At 38.7% G+C, this 18,667-nt stretch overlaps 1 protein-coding gene across 2 annotated transcripts in view; it reads left to right on the top strand.

The window, feature by feature from the left end:
- The window catches only part of RPGR (retinitis pigmentosa GTPase regulator), a 53,538-nt gene extending 38,648 nt beyond the window's left edge, over positions 1-14,890 (top strand). For both annotated transcript variants that reach the window (XM_045995615.1, XM_045995616.1), the window contains 4 exons: positions 2,741-2,854; positions 4,711-4,768; positions 6,038-6,129; positions 14,253-14,890. In XM_045995615.1, the coding sequence (XP_045851571.1) occupies positions 2,741-2,854; positions 4,711-4,768; positions 6,038-6,129; positions 14,253-14,459 (471 nt within the window). In that variant the 3' untranslated portion in view covers positions 14,460-14,890. The remainder of the gene's footprint in view (positions 1-2,740; positions 2,855-4,710; positions 4,769-6,037; positions 6,130-14,252) is intronic.
- The last annotated feature ends 3,777 nt before the right edge of the window (positions 14,891-18,667 follow it).

Raw genomic sequence — 18,667 nt, 5'->3', positions numbered from 1 at the left:
GTTCTATTAACCTATTTGGAAAACACTGTCTACCCTGTACGACATGGAGGCATTTCAGAAATCGAGAACCGTAGCACAAAATTTTACAATTTATAGCCCCTTTAAAAAACTTGTTTAAAACTCTATTGAGATAATAACATCTAGAAAAGGGCCTCTCTTGTGTGTGTAGAGCTCAGTGCATTTTCCACAAAGTGAGCATGCCTGTACAGTCAACACCCAGATCAAGGGGAAGTGCTTCCCAGTGGCTCCCCTTCAAAGCCCCTTTCAGGCATTTCCCGTTCCCCCAGGGTGACCACTCTGCCAATTGCTGAGAGCCCCTCTAGTTTTTCAGGTATGCAGTGTAGTCGTATTCTTAAGCAACCTGAAATATCGTGAGGATCGTCGGGGTTTCTTGGTATTTCCCCATAAGAAATGTGGCGCTGGGGCAGACCCAAGACTGCAGCAACCTGTGTTGTGCCTGACCGGTGAGACAGTGGTCCCTTTTTGAGAACCTAGCCCGTTCACTTCATTACTGTGGCCCCAACTTGAGATGGGTTTCCCGCTGACTGTTCTAGACTACTTAATGTCTTATGTAGTTCTGGTGACAAGATTGTATTTAAACTTTGCCCTTTCTCTTTGTAAAATAACAGTATTCTGCCAATGTCTCCTAAATTGTTTTCAGTTTGAAGGTAAGTACTGTGATATAAAGTAGTAGTCCATATGTGAGTAGAGTAATTCTAAATGTGCTTAAGTGCAAAGTTCTACAGGTGATGTGATTTCTAGTGAAAATGTTTTCTAAGAGTGTTCTCAAATTTAGAAAATGATACCATTCCAGCAGTTATTCTTTGTTACAGATTTTCATAAAGTTGTGAGTAAATTTATAGTTCATTATAAAAAGAGATGAGTGTTTTGCTTATTTCTAAAATAAGATAAAACATCATGTTCCTTTTTATAATAGCATGATATTGTCCTATGGTTACATTAATATCTTCGTTAACTAGCATGATTGGAGTTGACGCAGGTGCTAAACTAGCAGAATTCTTCAAGAGAAGAGGACTTTGCTGCAACATAGCTCACTGACCCCTCCCTGTGGGAGAGAGATGCACAGAGTCTGAAATTCTCTGTCTCCGGAACACTGTTCTTTCCCAGTGGCCTTTGTTTTATATACGTTCCTGAATACATCTGTCTATCAGCCACAAATCTTAAATCTAGTAATCTTGCTTCCCATTCCCCTCCAAAGTAGTCTCTGATCGTTTTACCTTCTCGTATGTGCTTCTGGCCAGGCATAATGTAAGATACACTTACAGTGTAAGTCACTTAGAGGGGAAGTTACACAGGAAAGAAAGAAAGCTTTAGAAATTACTGGTGAATGGTAGCTACCTCGTAGTTAACCCTATCCAACCTAAAAGTGCAGCATGTCCTTCAATATAGCTATCTACCCTGGTCCCCTCTTCCTCTCTCGCCTTCCCCTCCCGCGGTGTACCCCTTGTGACCTTTGCTTAACCTAAGTCAAGCCCTCCCAGCATAGCTGCCTAACTGCCGAACTCTTAAATCTTCAGGCTTCCCTTCCGGATTGCTTGTCCTCAGTGACAACGCTGTAAGGGCCACACCCTTAGTGCTGTTGGCCTGAGGATGCCACTTAAGTCTGTTACTGAGGTGTGAAATATAAACATATCCTCTCCCTAGCCTGAACTCTCACATTTGGTATTTTTGCCAGAAGAAAGGTGAGTTAAATATGAGAGGTGTTATTTTCAAACCACCCACTAAAGATTCTTTCCGGTGTAGCTCATCCTTAACCAAACAGCAACTAGGAAGGTGACCAGGAGAAGCTAGTTACTGTGTTGAAGGGATATAAAGGGTGTATATCGTCTGAGGAAAACATGGCCGAGCTGAACTTTGTAAAAACATTCTTCAAGGGCGTAAAGGGCACTAAGTACTTACTGCCTTGCCTATTTTGGGGGCCATTAGTGAAGTGCATAAATGAAAAGCATACGAAAAAAGTCCAGTAAGGAGCCTGATCTCTTAATGACAAAAAATAAGCAGTATTCTACCCAAAATATGAAACTGCAAAAAAAAAATCTCAGTATAGAATAAAGAATATAACTAATATTTTACACCTAGACTTTAGTATTACATGATTTACGTTAAATCCATAGACAGACTTGTCTTATAATTTGGATTAGTTGGACAGGAGCCAGATAGACTAAGTTCTGCCTCTGTTTCTCCCTCTGCTTTAAATAACCAAGAGCAAACCATTTAAACTGCCTATGTCCCTTTATCTTCTTTCTGGAATGTAAGTAATTATACTTAACTTTCTCTTGTGAATATCAGTGAATTGTACTTCTGAAGTGATTTTAAATCCCTGTGTTTTGGAAAATGAATGTAATATATAGATATGAATATATTATAATGCTACAGTAGAAAGCTTTTTAACTTCTCTAAAGTTTAAAAGCATTCTTTTGAGACAGCTCAGAAAGCATATTTACATTTTTTTTTTCCCATTTTAACCTTATAGTAGACGCTAATAGAATTTTGGGAATCCTAGTCATTGAAAATGCTGAAATAGATCAACGTGCCAAAAAACCTTGTTTAATATAGTAACTTGATATGCATGATAGGTTATGCAGCATTTTCTTTGCTTTCAGTTTTGAATTCATATTCTCTGTGTTCTTTGAGATAGTATAAATTATTTATGACCACAATATCAAATCTGTTTAAAAAAAAAATCTTACTTCTTCTCTGATTATCAATTTTGACACAGGATCACGATTTTTCAGAAGACGAATTCGACGACGTGGATGAGGAAATTGATGAATATCCGGAAGGCAAGAAGAACATACCAATGGATGAAGCCAAGGACAACTCAGTTAAAAAGGTATTGATTGACACCACTGAAAAGGTATGATGATACGTGCTTAAATCCTGAGATCCTGCCTAAGAGCAAGCATATGGGTTCCATGGTCTCTGCAGAGAGCAGACTGCAGTTTCCTTTGGGAGCAGAAATACTTCTCTGAAAAACTTGGTTCTTGTGCTGTAGGAAAAGCTTTAGCAGATCTTTGAATCAGGCACACTTTATTTCTCACACCCTTTCCACACTTCTTGGTAGGATTCTGTTCCCCGCTTGGGTGGAAATGAACTGATATGGGTCAGTACAATATAATACTGTTGAGAAATTAACCGAGAAGTTCAGCACTGGGTCCTTAAAATGATGAAATTACAAAGTTAGGAGCCTCTACTGGTGGCAGAAGTGGGCCGTGTGTGCGCACACATACATGTGTATATTTACATGTATGTAGACAAGTGAAAGCTGTTCACAGCAGTGTTTGAGGCTGTGCTCAGTGCTGCGTAAATTTGGTGTAGAAGAAAGGAATTGTAGGAGGGAAAGGAGGAGCTGTAACTGAAGAAAAGGAAGTCATCCTAAAAGTGGAGCTAGGAATGCCAGAAACATCTCTTCCATCTGGCAGTTTTGTCCAAGAGGGACACTGCTAGGAGACAGTTGGTAGGTTTGAAATCATTCATTTGCTAACGTTGCTCGGGGTTAATTTCACAGGTAGGGAATTCAGAAACCCAAACTGAATGACACCATGTCGATTTGTTCCCATTTTCACTTTTTGTACCTCTTGCTCCGAGCACTGAGTTAATCATACCTTCTTGTTGATGAATCACTTGCATCTTTTGTCTGCGCAAGGCTCCTCCTTATTTAAATTGATTCCCTTTTAGTTCTCCTTTGCCATAACACAGACAACTGCTGAAACACGCTCGTCCTTTTAGTTAATGTGTACTTGTAAACCTGTGTTGTTTCAAGTGCATGTATTTTTCATTTACAAAATGGGTCTGTGCTGTCGAGGTCATTTTCTTCCTTAATTCCTTTCTCAAGCCTCCTTCCTCATACTGAGGGGGAAAAAAAAAAGCTTCTAGCAGTTACTGTTTTCTTTCGGAGGGAGGGAAAGATTTATAAGGAATATTTATGAGTTCCAGTTTGGGTGGTCCCTGAAATTCTTTAACGTAGAATAACTGAATCTCCAGTTCGACAGTATAAACTGTTGAGCCAATTCATATATCAGCGAATGTTCCTGAATCTTCTTTGAGTAGAGTTCTTGAATCATACAACTTTTTGGAATCAAAAAAACTTGAAACTAGAAGGGACGTTAGCATCTGAGGCAAAAGTCCAGCATCTGAGGCAAAAGTCCAGCAAAGTGAGGCAGTTGTCACATGTTTATGTTGTTAGCTAGATGCTGACTTGAGAGCCCTTGCCTAACACCTAGGGGATGTTTTCCAGCCCATCACAATTATGTTTTTTTTTAAGTTTATTTATTTTTTCAGCGTAACAGTATTCATTGTTTTTGCACAACACCCAGTGCTCCATGCAAAACGTGCCTTCCCTATTACCCACCACCTGTTCCCCCAACCTCCCACCCCTGACCCTTCAAAACCCTCAGGTTGTTTTTCAGAGTCCATAGTCTCTCATGGTTCGCCTCCCCCTCCAATTTTTTTTTTTTATAAACATATAATGTATTTTTATCCCCAGGGGTACAGGTCTGTGAATCACCAGGTTTACACACTTCACAGCACTCACGATAGCACATACCCTCCCCATTGTCCATAACCCCCTCCCCCTCTCCCAACCCCCCCTCCCCCCAGCAACCCCCAGTTTGTTTTGTGAGATTAAGAGTCATTTATGGTTTGTCTCCCATTATGTTTTTTATTATATTGCTTCTTTATCATTTATAGGACAAGAAAACCAACCACGAAGAACGGGCTATTTGTGAATACAATGAAAATCCAAAAGGTGTGAACACATTTGACTTCAAAAAGCCAGCTACCTTAACATACACACATGCGTGCATGCATACATATACATACATGTGCACATGTATGCAATGATTGAGGCATTAGAGCTTACATATGTGTATTTTATTTCTTGCTTTTTACTGTCACATGAGCCTCAAAGCAAGCAATGAAATATGTGACCCAGGTGTACTTGTTCTCATTAATTGTCACTCATGGCTACTCACATATCAGTGTTAAGTGGTTCAGGACAGCCTTTTCACTACCTTTTTTTTTTTTTTTTAACTTTTCAACCAGTAGTATTAAGTTGGGCTTTTGTCCCACAGCTTAATTTATATCTCTGGTGGGCACTACCAGACCCCGTTGCTAAAGATCAGTCTGGTCTGAAGCCACGGCTGGCCAGCCCATTATTTCCCCGAGGGCTCAGACTTGGGTCTTTCATCTTATCATGGATATTTAAGGCAGGTCCTTTCCCAGGCCTTCCTGTTGGTGTCAGAGAACAGGTGCTACAGAACTGAGGGGGATGGTGATTACCCTTGAGACCTACATTTTCTACAGCCAAATCATCTGGGTTTTGCTGTGCAACCCTTACATTATGTTTCCACACCATCACATCAAAGTGTGCTTTTTGCTGTGTCCTCATTAAAAATAACCATTCATAGTAGTGGATATCTGATCTGAACTTGGGCAGGAGGAAGAGTAGTTCCTTCATACTTTTATCCCTCTAACTTCAACAGAGTAGTAAGTTTTAGAATATTTGAAGCAAAATGTTAAAATATTGTAAGTATTCTTAGCAACTAATTAAAAGTAAGATTTAAGTAGTTGATAATATAAAATTATAAGAATGCATATGCTTCATGAGTATATTTTAAAGATGATTATTCAGTTATATAACTGGGCTGATTTGAAACACCAAAAAGTAACATGTCCGTATGAGTACAAAGAATTTAATTATAGCTAGGTTAACCAAAAAGAATAATTTCTATTTTATGGAAGTCTTTCCTAACTCTCACTGTTACCTTTGTAGTTGTGTTTGGGTACTGGTCATGCAAACATCTCCAACATTGGTCAGGTCATTCTGGGCTTTTTGCCTTAACTCAGCCTTCTAGGAAGTAGGCCATATAGACCTTGTCTACTGCTCCAGTGGTACTGGTACACTCTCTTTAGTACTCCCCCTAAGTCAGGCTTGATAGAGTTGCACTGAGGGCATCAGGACTTTTCTTTTTCTCATTACTTAGGAAAACATAATTCTAAATATATTCTATTGTAGGAAACATGCGTGATCGTGCAAAGAGCAGATCTTCTGAAGTCCTGGAAGACAGTGAATCAACACCAAGTAAAGACATCAAAAAATCAAAGAAGGTAAGTGAAATTTATTTTTCATTTTAGTGTTAAGTATTGAATTGCTCCTTTTACCTTTTATATAGTGATCCACATAATTTAACTCAATATGAGCCTTTACGGCTCCAGAACATGTGACGAATTTCAAGTGTTGTTTCGTGTTATAACATAGCTGTTTATTTGCTGGGTTTTAGATGGAGTCAGGTGACCCTGCCAGAGTTTAATAGCACGTTCCTTTCAATGATCCCCTTCATAGAGATTCAGCTTACAGGAAAAGATACACAAAAGAACTTTCTTGCTTAAATTATGAATGTAATCATCATGAGTGTCTAGAAGAAAGTAAGGCAAAACCAAGAAATAGGATGAATGCAAAAAATAAGGATGTTCGTGCTTAGGAAACGTGACCACGGGCTACGTCAGCCTCTCCTGCCAAATACCTGTTTTGGAGTTTATAGTCTGAGAGATATGGTTCTTCTTCTTGGAAGTTACTCTTTCCACTTGCCGGAGAACTTTCTGTAATCATGAAAGCACATTTCCAGCTGGAAGCGTTAGGAGGAAATGTGGATGAGAAGATCAATGAAAGGCATTATCAATTCCTATTCAGCCTCTGGGTTTGGGCTTCAAGTAGTTATTTCTACATAGAGGACTTCTGTGACCAGCTGCACTTAGATAAATTATGTCCCATTACTGTTCTCTCACATAACACCCTTTTCTCATCCTTCTTTGTATTTATCGTAATTGGTAATTTCACAGTGAAGTGTACATTTATTTGCTTTATGACTCGCTCTCTCTCCACTGGCCTTCCGCTCTGTGGGCCAGAAACTATTTTCTGTTTTGCTTTCTAATGGGTCCTTAGCATGTAGCACAGTCCCTGGTACGCGGGACATGGTAAATGCTCAGGAAATATTTTTGGTTGATAATGAACTATAAAACGTAAGGAGGTAAGAAAGAGGCGAGGAGGAGGGTAAAACCAGGAGCAGCTCTTAGAGTAGTAAACAGCCTGTCTCTTGCCACTCTGAAATTCCTTTCAGAATTACTTCAGAAGTTTCAAGCTAAAATTTTGGTACAGGTCCTGGGTTGTGGTTTATCTTTTACTAAAAATTACTTCGGGAGTAGTCTTACTTTATAAAAATTGCCTTATATTTAGAGATAGCTGTGACCTGGCTCAAAGGATACTCTCAGAATTACTCTCCTTCTTAGAATTATAATATGTGTCATGAAGTGTTAGGAACAGATTCTCTGTCTAGTAGAAAGGAACGTTTAACAGATACTCTACTACACAGTGATCCTGTGAAGACTTTTTTCCAATTGTAAGAGCTTAGGGAAAGACTCTGGAAAACAAAGTCAGATTTGAGTTAGAGAGATGAAAAGTAAAGGAGTCAGGAGACAGAAGAACCTAGGAGGAAAAGTGAAGTGAAGCAGCAGAAGAAAATATTCGAAACACATCTCAGACCGCATGAAAACGTGTGTTCTAGAATACACGATCGAGTTTTGGGACTTTTTCAGGCTGTCCAGTTTTCAGCATGGCATTGCCCACCGGTGGGAAGATTTGGATACACAGGACTAGGTGAGGGGGCTGAGCCAGGGGAGAAGTGCCATGTGGGAGGCGGAGTGGCCTGCTCCCGAGCACTGGCACAAGTGGACGGGACAGATGGGAGGTCAGACCAGGGGACAGTGGGCTGCAGGTGCCAGGCTCAAGGATGTAGTCTTTATCTTGGATTCTGCTCAAATTTTCATTGATACGTAATGGAAGAATATACTTCAGTAAATGTACATGTCCTTGGTTAAAAGAAATAGAAAGTAATGAAAATCATATTTAAAAAGTCAAGTAACAACAAATGTATTTCTACTTAAAGAATATACTGTTATTCTACATATTTTAAAAAGGACATAGATGATTTAGGTGAGATTTTCTTTTAATCAATTCCATGTGACCTTTTTTAATCTAGAGTATCTCTAACCTTTTTATACCATCCAAGCCAAACAAATCAAAACTTTTTAAAGCTTGGAAAATAGAAGATGCATTAACCCATATCTAAAGAATATTTAGACAGACACTGCAAAGATAATCCAAAAAAGGAAAAGAAGGAACTGTACTCTTGGCAGCTACAGAACAGAATTCACCTCTGAATTTTGTTTTGGTGATTTTAGATGTTTCAGATCGGCAGGTTAGGACCTATGATCTTAACTGGTGGCAGAGATCTTTTAGTAGGTGAATGTTCTATATAGAAATTCCCAGATACTACTTTTCTCCACTGTAGCCACTGCTGGTTATTTGGATCCACAGTTAGCCACTAAGAAAAATGTGTTATTGGCTTCATTTCCACCTAAGGTAGCTAATAAAAAAAGGGAAGTAAACTTTTCAGCTATTAAAAATAATTTCTTTATGTTATAGAGGTAGTTTATTCATGTATTTTTTTAGCATATACTAATTGGTTATCTCTTAATGTGCCAGGCACAAGGCCAGAGACTGCAGATACAGAGGTTAAAGTTCGAGTGCCTTCCCTCAGAAACTAGCTGCAACATGGCAGATCCCCTGGGTAGTTCCAATGCCAGTTCAGTCAATAGATTTCCTGTTCACTGTCACTACCATAAATAAAAGACGCTGAGATGAGAGTGTCTCCACCAAAAAAGTATGCTTGTGAATTCTTGCCTTTCCTAGTTACTACCTTTTCTCTGATGGTATGCTTTGTTCCCCATTGCAAGTTACAAATGAGCATGCTCGCTTCAAGTACACAGTTAGCCAGACTCTATATTGTGAGGAAAATTGGAGGTAGATTATACCTGTGGTCTCCTGTCATTGTCTGTTTTTTCCAAAGCTTAAAACCTGAGACAGTCTCTCTCAGATCACCCAATAATGACTCCCCTGCTTTTTAAAAAGAGCTATATAGAGGTATAATTGACATATGCTAGATGACACATACTTAAAGTATATAATTGGATTACTTTTGACATGTGCATACACCTATGAAATCAGAAAACTGGTGCCATTATTGGCAGAGGGTTCTTTTTGCCCCTTTGTGATCCCTGTCTGTCCAAACCACTGATCTTCCTTCTATCATTGTACATTGTTTTGTAAGTTCTAGATTTTGATAGAAATGAAATCCTAGGGGCGCCTGGGTGGCTCAGTGGGTTAAGCCGCTGCCTTCAGCTCAGGTCATGATCCAGGGTCCTGGGATCGAGTCCCGCATCGGGCTCTCTGCTCAGCCGGGAGCCTGCTTCTCTCCCTCTCTCTCTCTCTCTGCCTGCCTCTCTGCCTACTTGTGATCTCTGTCTATCAAATAAATAATTAAAAAAAAGAAATGAAATCCTACACTATGTACTCTTTGTTTGGCTTCCTTTGTTCAGCTTAATTGGTTTGAAATCCATCCATGCATGTATCAATAGTTCATTCCTTTCTCTTGCTGAATACTATTCTGAGTCAATTTTTTATATGGTGATGGTATGAATTGAAGTTTTTTTTTTTTCTGCTTATGGGCATCTGATCATTCTAGCACTATGTGTTGAAAAAGATTATCTTTTATCTACTGAATTGTCCTCACAGATATCAGTTAACTTTTCCATGTGTGGGCACATGGAAAACAGATTTCTGGAATCTGTTCTGTTTATCTTGTGCCAGTCACATACTGTCTTGATTACTGTAGCTTCATAATAAGTCTTGAAATCAGGAAGTGTTACTCCTTCACCTTTGTTATTTTCCAAACTTGTTTTGGCTATTCTAGGCCCTTTGCATTTCCATATGAAATTTTAGAATCAGTTTATCAATTACTAGAGGAAAGTGCCTGCTGGGATGTTGATTGGGATTGCTTGGAACCTACAGATGGATTTGAGAAGAGTTGAGATCTTAACAATATTAAGTCTCCTAACTCATGAAGATACTTCCCCATTTATGGATGTCTTATATTTTTCTTTGCAGTGTTTTGTAGTTTTTAGTGTACAGGTCTCACACAGATTTTGTCAGATTTTGTCAGTTTTTTTTATGTCTTCTGTTTTTTTATTTCCTGATTAACTGGTTAGAAGTTTGTCAATTTTATTGATCTTTCCAAAGAACTAGTTTTTGGTTTCATTTACTTTTCTGTATTGTTTTATATTTTATGTACACTCTAATCTTTATATTTTCCTGGCTTCTACTTTCTTTGGGTTAATTTGCTCTTCTTTTTCTGGTTTCTTAACATGGAAGTTGAGGTCACTGATTTGAGACTTTTCTTATTTCTTAAGGAGGCTTTTCGTGCTATAAATTTTCTCGGAAGTACTTGAATATATTGTGTTTTCATTTTCATTTGGTTCAAAATATTTTTTCATTTCTTCTTTGAGTCATGGGTTACTTAATTTCAACATATTTAGTTATTTTCCATTGAGGTTTCTGATATTAATTTCTAATTTAATTACATTGTGATTAGAGAGCATACTTAGTATGACTTGAGTCCTTTTAAATTTATTGAGACCTGTTTTATGGCCCAGAATCAGGTCTGTCTTGGTTAGTATTCCATGTGCACTTGAGAAGGTTGAGAAGCATGCTGTTGTTGGATGGATTGTCTTATCAATGTCAGTTGCTTCAAGCTGGTTGATAGTGTTAAGTATTTCCTATCCTTCCTGATTTTCTGTCTACTTGTAATATCTATTGTTGAGGAAGGGGCATTAAAATCCCTAAATACCACTGTGGATTTATCTATTTCTCTTTGTACTTCTATTAGTTTTTGCTTCATGTATTTTAAAGCTCTTATTAGGTTCTATAACATTAGGATTGTTGTATTCTCTTAATTAATTGACCCCTTTAACATGAAAGGACTTCTTTGTCCCTGATAATATTGGCTCTGAAATCTGCTTGGTCTGATATTACATAGCCACTCTAGCTTTCTTTTGATTAGAGTTATCATGTTGTATCTTTATTCATCCTTTTACTTTTAGCTCATTTGTGATTTTATATTTGAAATGCATTTGATTTAGACAGCATATAGATGGGTTTTGCTTTTTTATCTAACCTGAAAATCTCTGTCTTTTAATTGGAGCATTTAGCCCATTTATATTTAATCTGATCATTAATGCAGTTACATTTAAATCTGTCATCATTTACTATTTGTATTCTTCCTTATCTTTAAAAAAATGCCAATGTTTATCTGTTATTAATAGAGCTGTACTAGCTTTCCTTTGACTAGCACTTTGATACTTTTTTTTTCATTCTTTTACTTGTGTTTTAGATGAGTCTCTTGTAAATGGTCTATAAGCTAGATTTTGTCTTTAAATATTTTTAATATATGTACCTTAAATCTAAAGCTAGTTAATGCTCCTGTCTTTTCCCCAAATAATACCAAGATCTTAGAATAGTTTTCTCTCCTATCACTCCTTCCTTCCCATTTTACATGTTATTTTATCCAGTATTTTAATTTTTTAGCCTCACCAATCAAATGTTACTATTATTTGTTATACCACTTTCTTACTCACCATTCTGTTTTATATCTCAGGTATCCTACTTGGGATCCTTTTTCTTCTCCCTGAAGAAATCCTTTGGAAGTTCCTGTCATAGATTTCTTCTTATAGTTAACTTTTTTAGTTTCTGTTTTCTTGCAAATGAATGATCATATGGCTGGTTGGCAGTTATTTTCTCTTAATATCTGCTCCCATTGTTCCTATTAAGAAATTTGCTTTAGTGTAATTGCTGATAACTTTGTATATAATCTGTCGTTTCTCCCTGGCTTTTTTTTTTTTTTTAGTTTATTTTGATGTACTTCAGTTCACTATGAGATGCCTAGGTGGGAATTTTCTTGCTTTAACCTTCTTCTAATTCATTATGACTCTTGAATCTGAGGATTCAAGTCATTTATCAGTTTAAGAAAATTCTTATCCATTATAATTTGAATATTTACTCTCTTTGGAATTCTGATACAAAACTTTTCATTCTTTTATCCGTGTCTTTTAATGTTACTTTCCTGGTGTTCATGTCTTAGTAATAGTTTGGGGAATTTCAGAGCTTTCATACTTCAGAGCTCTTTGATTCCATAGTTTCCTTACAGCTGAGACAAATCTTTTCAACCTACCTATTGTGTTTATACTTTTCACATGAAATTTTATTTTGATTCTTTTTCAAATCAATCATTTAAAAACTATTTTTTGTGCTCCTGTTTTTTTATTCTGGTTCTTTAAATAGTTAAGCATACTTACTTTATATTGTTTATTTAGTTACTTCAATGTCAGACATCCCTTAGGAATCAAAATCTGTTTGTTGCTCTGGTTGACTTGCTAATACTCTCTTGTTTCCTTATGTGTTTTGAAATTTGGATTGTGAGTTCATGTTCAACTGGGACTTTTTGTGGAACTGCTTTAAGGCTTACATTGAGACAAATCCATCCATAGAGAATTTGTATTAGCCTCTGTTAGCTCCTCTGGGTGTTACCATTCCAGGACAACTTTTAGTTAATTTCTCAGTTAGGGCTTTCCCACCTACACCAGTAAAGTAAATGGGAACCCCAACCTCCCACTAGGAAAACGTGGTTCTCCTTCACTCAAAGTCTAGACCAGGAGAGCATGTTATTTTGTCATCTCCCAGTGTTTGTAGATGAACTTACATTAAGGGCATAGTTCTTAGAGGGTCCCCACTTTGTGGAAAGGTCTCAGTTCCAAGCCTCTACATTTTGTGAGATTAAATATACATTAACAGGGCACCTGGGTGGGTCAGTGGGTTAAGCCTCTGCCTTCGGCTCAGGTCATGATCTCAGGATCCTGGGATTGAGCCCGCCCCCCCCATCATCTGCTCAGCGGGGAGCCTGCTTCTCCCCACCACCCCGCCCCTCTGCCTGCCTCTCTGCCTACTTGTGATCTCTCTCTGTCAAATAAATAAATAAAATCTTTTAAAAAAATAAATAAATATACATTAACAAAATGAGTCTAAGTTGTGAGATCAATAAATGCCATTTCATTGCTCCCTCACCTCTGTGGTTCCCTGTTCCCTACTTTTTTGGCCCACGGGGATTTATTTCCCTTCATTTTGTTTTTGTGAACTTACTTACACATTATAAAATTATGTTTTTTGCACTTACTGAGCATTTCTTGGCATTTTGTAGTAGCAGAATTTTTCAAGATATGGATTCCTCCACAACAGCAGAAACAAAACAGGAGGTCCCCCATTTTAGCCCACAGACCCTTTCTCTAGACTCTGATTTTTCAGGTCACCACTTTTCACTTTAGTTCCTCCATTCTTTAAGACTAAAGGCTAGCTATTATTCTCATCATCTTGGTTTCCAAGGAGCCAAGTCCTCACTTGTCCTTTCCAAAGGAGCCAAGTCCTCACCTGTTTTTTGTTTGTTTGTTTTGGGCATCTTGTCAAAACTTGTATGTATGTTGTCACTCTTCAGGAATCTTATTTTCTCTGGCTACATCCTCAGAAGGCTTAAATCTCATGGGGCTCTTTTCCATCATCATCTTCCCCAGTTTCTCCTATATGTGCCCTGTTTGGCATTCCCTTCTTGATACACTTTCCTCCCTCAATTCTGAGGTACCTCTCTTTCCTGATCTCGTTTCTACAAAGTTCTGTCTCCAGTACTGGCTCCTCTTCTTCTGACTTTGTCTCACCCTTGGCTCTTCCTTAGTTTCTCTCCTTCTGTTCTCCTTTCTGCCTGCCTGCACTCCGTGGATTATGACATCTGCTTTCCTCTGTCTGGCTGCTATCTGCCCATTTATAGCCCTGGCCTCTCTTGAGCAGCAGATCCATATATCCACCTGCCTTCAGACACTTGGGGGCTCCCAAAGCCATCGTTTGGCAGGGCTAACATTTTGCCAGAAGTTATGATCTGTAGGGATGGAGGGTCTCTCCCCCTCCAGAACATCCTGGTTTTCATCTTTTTCCTCTTTAACAACACAACAAAGTGAAATACTGAATTTGCCCTTTGAAGAAAAATGATAATGTATTACCAAGGCACAGATGATGAACGTTAAACCCTGAAAGGTCTTAATTCAGGGAGGAGTCATGATTGCCGTTGGTAAAAGAAGAGGCCAATGGACACTGAGAATGTACCTTTGTACACATGGTGCCCCATAAAGATGTGATGAAATAATGTTAAGACTAGTTGAAAATTATACCCCCTAAAATACTATTAAGTGACTATTCACTTACTGAAATGAATTCTTTGTGTGTGTGGGTTTTTTTCTAGATTTTCCTCTTTAAAAGGATGTCATTGACGAGTCAGAAAAGTATGCAGAGTAATAATGAGCCACTCCCAGAGATAAAACCAATAGGAGATCAAATAGCTTTTAAAAGCAGTAAGAAAGATGCCAACCAGAACCACATGGGGCAAAATCATCAGGATACTTCACCCCCAAATATGGAGAGAAGGTCAAAATCTTGTACAGTACTATAAATATATATCTGTTTCCATGGTCACCAAGCACATTGTAATTTATACTTGAAAAACATTATGACTTCTGAAGGAAAGTTTCTGATAACAAACTTTTAAAGATATAAGTTTAATAATATGTTTTATTTGGTTTGATTGTTACGACCAGTTTTGGTATTTATTTATGCTAATATTTTTGACAAGCAATTTCAAAATATGTGTATCTGAAACTCTCCTTCAAGTGTTGTGGCCTTAACTGTTCAGTGTTGCAAAAGAACATATATTTTTATATGTGAAGCTTAAATTAAAATATCTCATAGTTTTTACTAAACAAATTCTTTATAATTTCATAAGGCAATATTTACAATCTCATGACACTGTAACAGTTTTTAATGTATTTGCAATTTTTAAAAACCGAGTCAAAATTGTTTTAATGAACATATTTTAATAAACTATATCTGGTCGTTTCCACTGTTTAAATGTATGAGTATGAATAAAATGTAGAGGTACTTGGAATTCTCCATCAGTTGACAGAAGGGGAGCCGAAAAAATCTGTTTATGGTTAAAATATTGCGAGACACAAACTTCATTTACCTCTGAGTAAAGAAGATATCAGGGCCACTATGTAAACAGTACATCTTTGCAGAGAAACTGTCAAAATTCCTTTGCCTCCCACTCTTCTTTAGGGAGGCGGCATGGCATGGAAACATGGCAGATTCTGTGCTATGATCTGGAGTGTTTCACCTGCCATAGCTCACCACCGTAGTATCGCCACGCACAGCCAGGCTTGCTCGCTTCAGCTGTCTGTAGCAAGGTGGGCTCCATCACACAGTGCTCTGCCGCAAGGAAGGAGAAGGGAAAAGCGGTTATGTCTCCTCGGACAGAAACATTGCTGTCCTGTGCTCACTGATACTACTCATCCAGTGGAGCAAACCACCTTCACTTTCACCATTCTGGCTCCTGGCAAACACATTTTATCCTTCAGTCGTAGTGACCATTGCCCCACTGGAAGACAGGAAAAGAAGCTCCATTCTTGTGTTTCATGCAAAAGGGTGTTAGTCTAGAGTAGACATGATCTTGAAATCTTACAAAATAGTTTTCTGTGTAAATATTACATTTAGGGGAATTCAATTTTGCTGTTGCCACTATAGCACTCACTAGTACAGTATCGCAAAAAGTACTTCACAGAAATGTAAACTATAAGAGCCAAGTGGCAATAAAGCTCGCATATAGCACTAAGACATGCCAGTCGTGGTAGGTAGAATTCTAAGATGGCCCCCATGGTTTCCGTCAGCGGGTACGCTGGCCCTGAATCCTCCCTTCCCCTTGAGTGTGGGCAGGAACAGTGAAGATGATGAAATACCATTCCATTGCTTAGGTTCCATTATATGGGAAAGCTGGGGTGTTTTGCAAATGTAATTAAAATTCCTAATCAGTTAACTTTAAGCAAAAGGGAAATAATCCTAGATGGGTCTGACCTAATCAAGTGAGCCCTTTCAAAGACACTCTAGAGGTCAGACATGGAAGAAGTCAGAGCAAATCAAAATAGCGGCGATGCTCTCCTGTCGGCTTTGAAGATGCAAACTGCTCTATTACAGAGAGGGCCGTGTACCAGAGAAGGGTGGGAAGCCTCTAGGACGTGAGGGCCTCTGTCCTCTAACCACAGGGCACTGAATTCTGCAAATAACCCATGAGGCTGGAAGAGGAGCCTGGGCCTCAGATTAAACCGGAGCCCTGGCTGACATCTGGACTGCAGCCTTGTGAGGCCCTGAGCAGAGGACACAGCTCAGCACTGCCCAGGCTCCTGACCCTGTGCAAATTACGAGATAATAAATATATGTAGTTTTAATCCACTAAGTTTACGGTAATTTGTTATGTAGTGATAGGAACTAACAGCACTCTTACCCTGACGAAAGGCCTTTCGGTATGGCGGCTTTCTCCATCAGAACCAGCAAGAGAGTTAATGGAGGTTGCTAGCAAGACAGGGGTCACAGTCTTAGGTAACATAATCATTGAAGTGGTGTTTTGTCCCCTCTGACGCATTCTGTTGGTTAGAAGCAAGTCACAGGGTCTACTCATACTCAGGATGATGGCACAAAGACCAGGAGGCAGGGGTCATGGGCACCATCTTAGAGCCTACCCACCGTACCAGATGTTTGGCTGATGACTGAAAAGAATGGGACAGGTTACAGACCAAAGAAAGGATTGAGTCAGAGCACTTGGAAGAGGGGGACATTAGACAAGCATAACGAGCGGACAGGGTACCCCTGCTTTCTCAGAGGCCTCAAAGCAGTTCAGACTTGAATAAAGTAGTTGGTAGAGAATATCAACACCAAGAGTCAGTTTCAGTGGTATGAGTAAATACTTTTTGAAAAACTGCATGAAAGCACTGTACCAGTTGTCTGCCCATGGACGGTAAATGCTTGTGTTAAATTTGTTGCTTAAACATGGCTTCATATCTGGCTTTTACTTTTAAGAAATACTAACTGAGGGGCGCCTGGGTGGCTCAGAGGGTTAAAGCCTCTGCCTTTGGCTCAGGTCATGATCCCAGGGTCCTGGGATCGAGCCACACATCGGGCGCTCTCCTTGGCGGGGAGCCTGCTTCCTCCTCCCTCTCTCTGCCTGCCTCTCTGCTTACTTGTGATCTCTCTTTGTCGAATAAATAAATAAAATCTTAAAAAAAAAAAGAAAAGAAATACTAACTGAGCACTTCCTACGTGCCAGATATCATGCCAGAAACCAAGACCAGAGTCACGGTTCCAGGGAAGTACAAGGAAGCAAATGGAAAAATCACTGCATTATCAACTGGAGCTCTTAGGGCAACTTAAGAACCCAAGTTTTCTAACTGGATGGAAAGGAGATTAGTGGACACTAAACTTAAACAGAAAGCAAAGCTCACATATTTGAGAACTCTTAAAAAGAAGTCAGGAAAGATCATTGATAGAATGGAATAGAATGATCAATTTAGGCTAGCTTCAAAAATAAAAGGAATCATATTTACTGATAACCTTAGCTTTACTAGAAAGTGAAATGATTTGTCTTAATCCCCGAACTATTCATCTTCATGATCTTTTCCATGAATTCCCCTTTCCTTTATATAATAAATTTGCTTTGGCCATTTTTACTGACCTTTTGGGGACCTGAAAATAGAATCTGTTGACTTGAACATTAGGGGGTCATTGACAATGTTCAGATTACTATGGACCAAGCGTTAAATGGATATTAATTTAGAAAAAGTTAGTGGAGGTAGAATTTTTAAGGTATCCTAAAACAGCATGCATAATCCATGTCAACACATTAAAGAAAAAGGAAAAATTGGTAGGCACTAAGGCCCTCCTATGTATGAAGAAACTATCCAGTTCTGAAAAGGTGCTTGTATTATTTTCCTAGGGCTTCTGTAACAAAGTACCATAAACTGGGGAGTTTAAAACCATGGAAATACATTGTCTCAGAGCTCTGGAGGCCAGATGTCTGGAATTAAGGTGTTTGCGGGGCGTGCTCCCTTTCTCCTAACTTCTGGTTGCCTCAGACATTCTTTGTCTTGTAGATACATCACTCCAGTCCTTGGTCCTCACGTGGCCTTCTCCTTCAGTGTCTTCACGTTGTCTGTCTTCTGTGCATGTCTATCTATCTCTGTTTCCAGATTTCCCTTTTTTTACAAGGAGAGTAGTTTAGAACTCACTGTAATGACCTCATTTTAATTTGATTCCTTCCTTGAAGACTCTGTTTCCAAATAATATCACATTCTGAGGTCCTGGGACTTAGGTCTTCAGTGTCTTTTCCAGGAGACCTTTCAACCCAGAGTAGCATGTTAGTTTCAGAGCTACAGATCCCACAAAAAATCCTCAACTGTTTATAGTCTCTCCTCTCTTGTATTCTTCCTATGACTTTTCCTAAACTGGAACGACTCTTGCTAAATCCTGGCTCTTTAATGACAAAGTATCTTCAGTGGAGATATTTTGTGATGTTGACATTTCTTTCATCAAATTGTAGCGGGGTTATCTTTCCCAGGGTCCCAGACCCAGCGGGCACGTGATGAATGTTAAATGATTATCAAATAAGTGATCACATGTGCAATTGTAGAGTTTGGATAAGGATTTTTTCTTAGAAATTTGTACACATTTACTGTAAGCCTGAACTCAGTTTTTTAACGTATTTCCCACATGGTGTATTGCAATATAATTCTACCCATAGGCTATTATAAATCCGTAGAGGGAAAAGAAAGTCTTTCC

This window comes from Meles meles, chromosome X, assembly GCF_922984935.1.
Source record: "Meles meles chromosome X, mMelMel3.1 paternal haplotype, whole genome shotgun sequence".
NCBI lineage: Eukaryota > Metazoa > Chordata > Mammalia > Carnivora > Mustelidae > Meles > Meles meles.
This window is presented reverse-complemented; position numbering and strand designations above follow the sequence as displayed.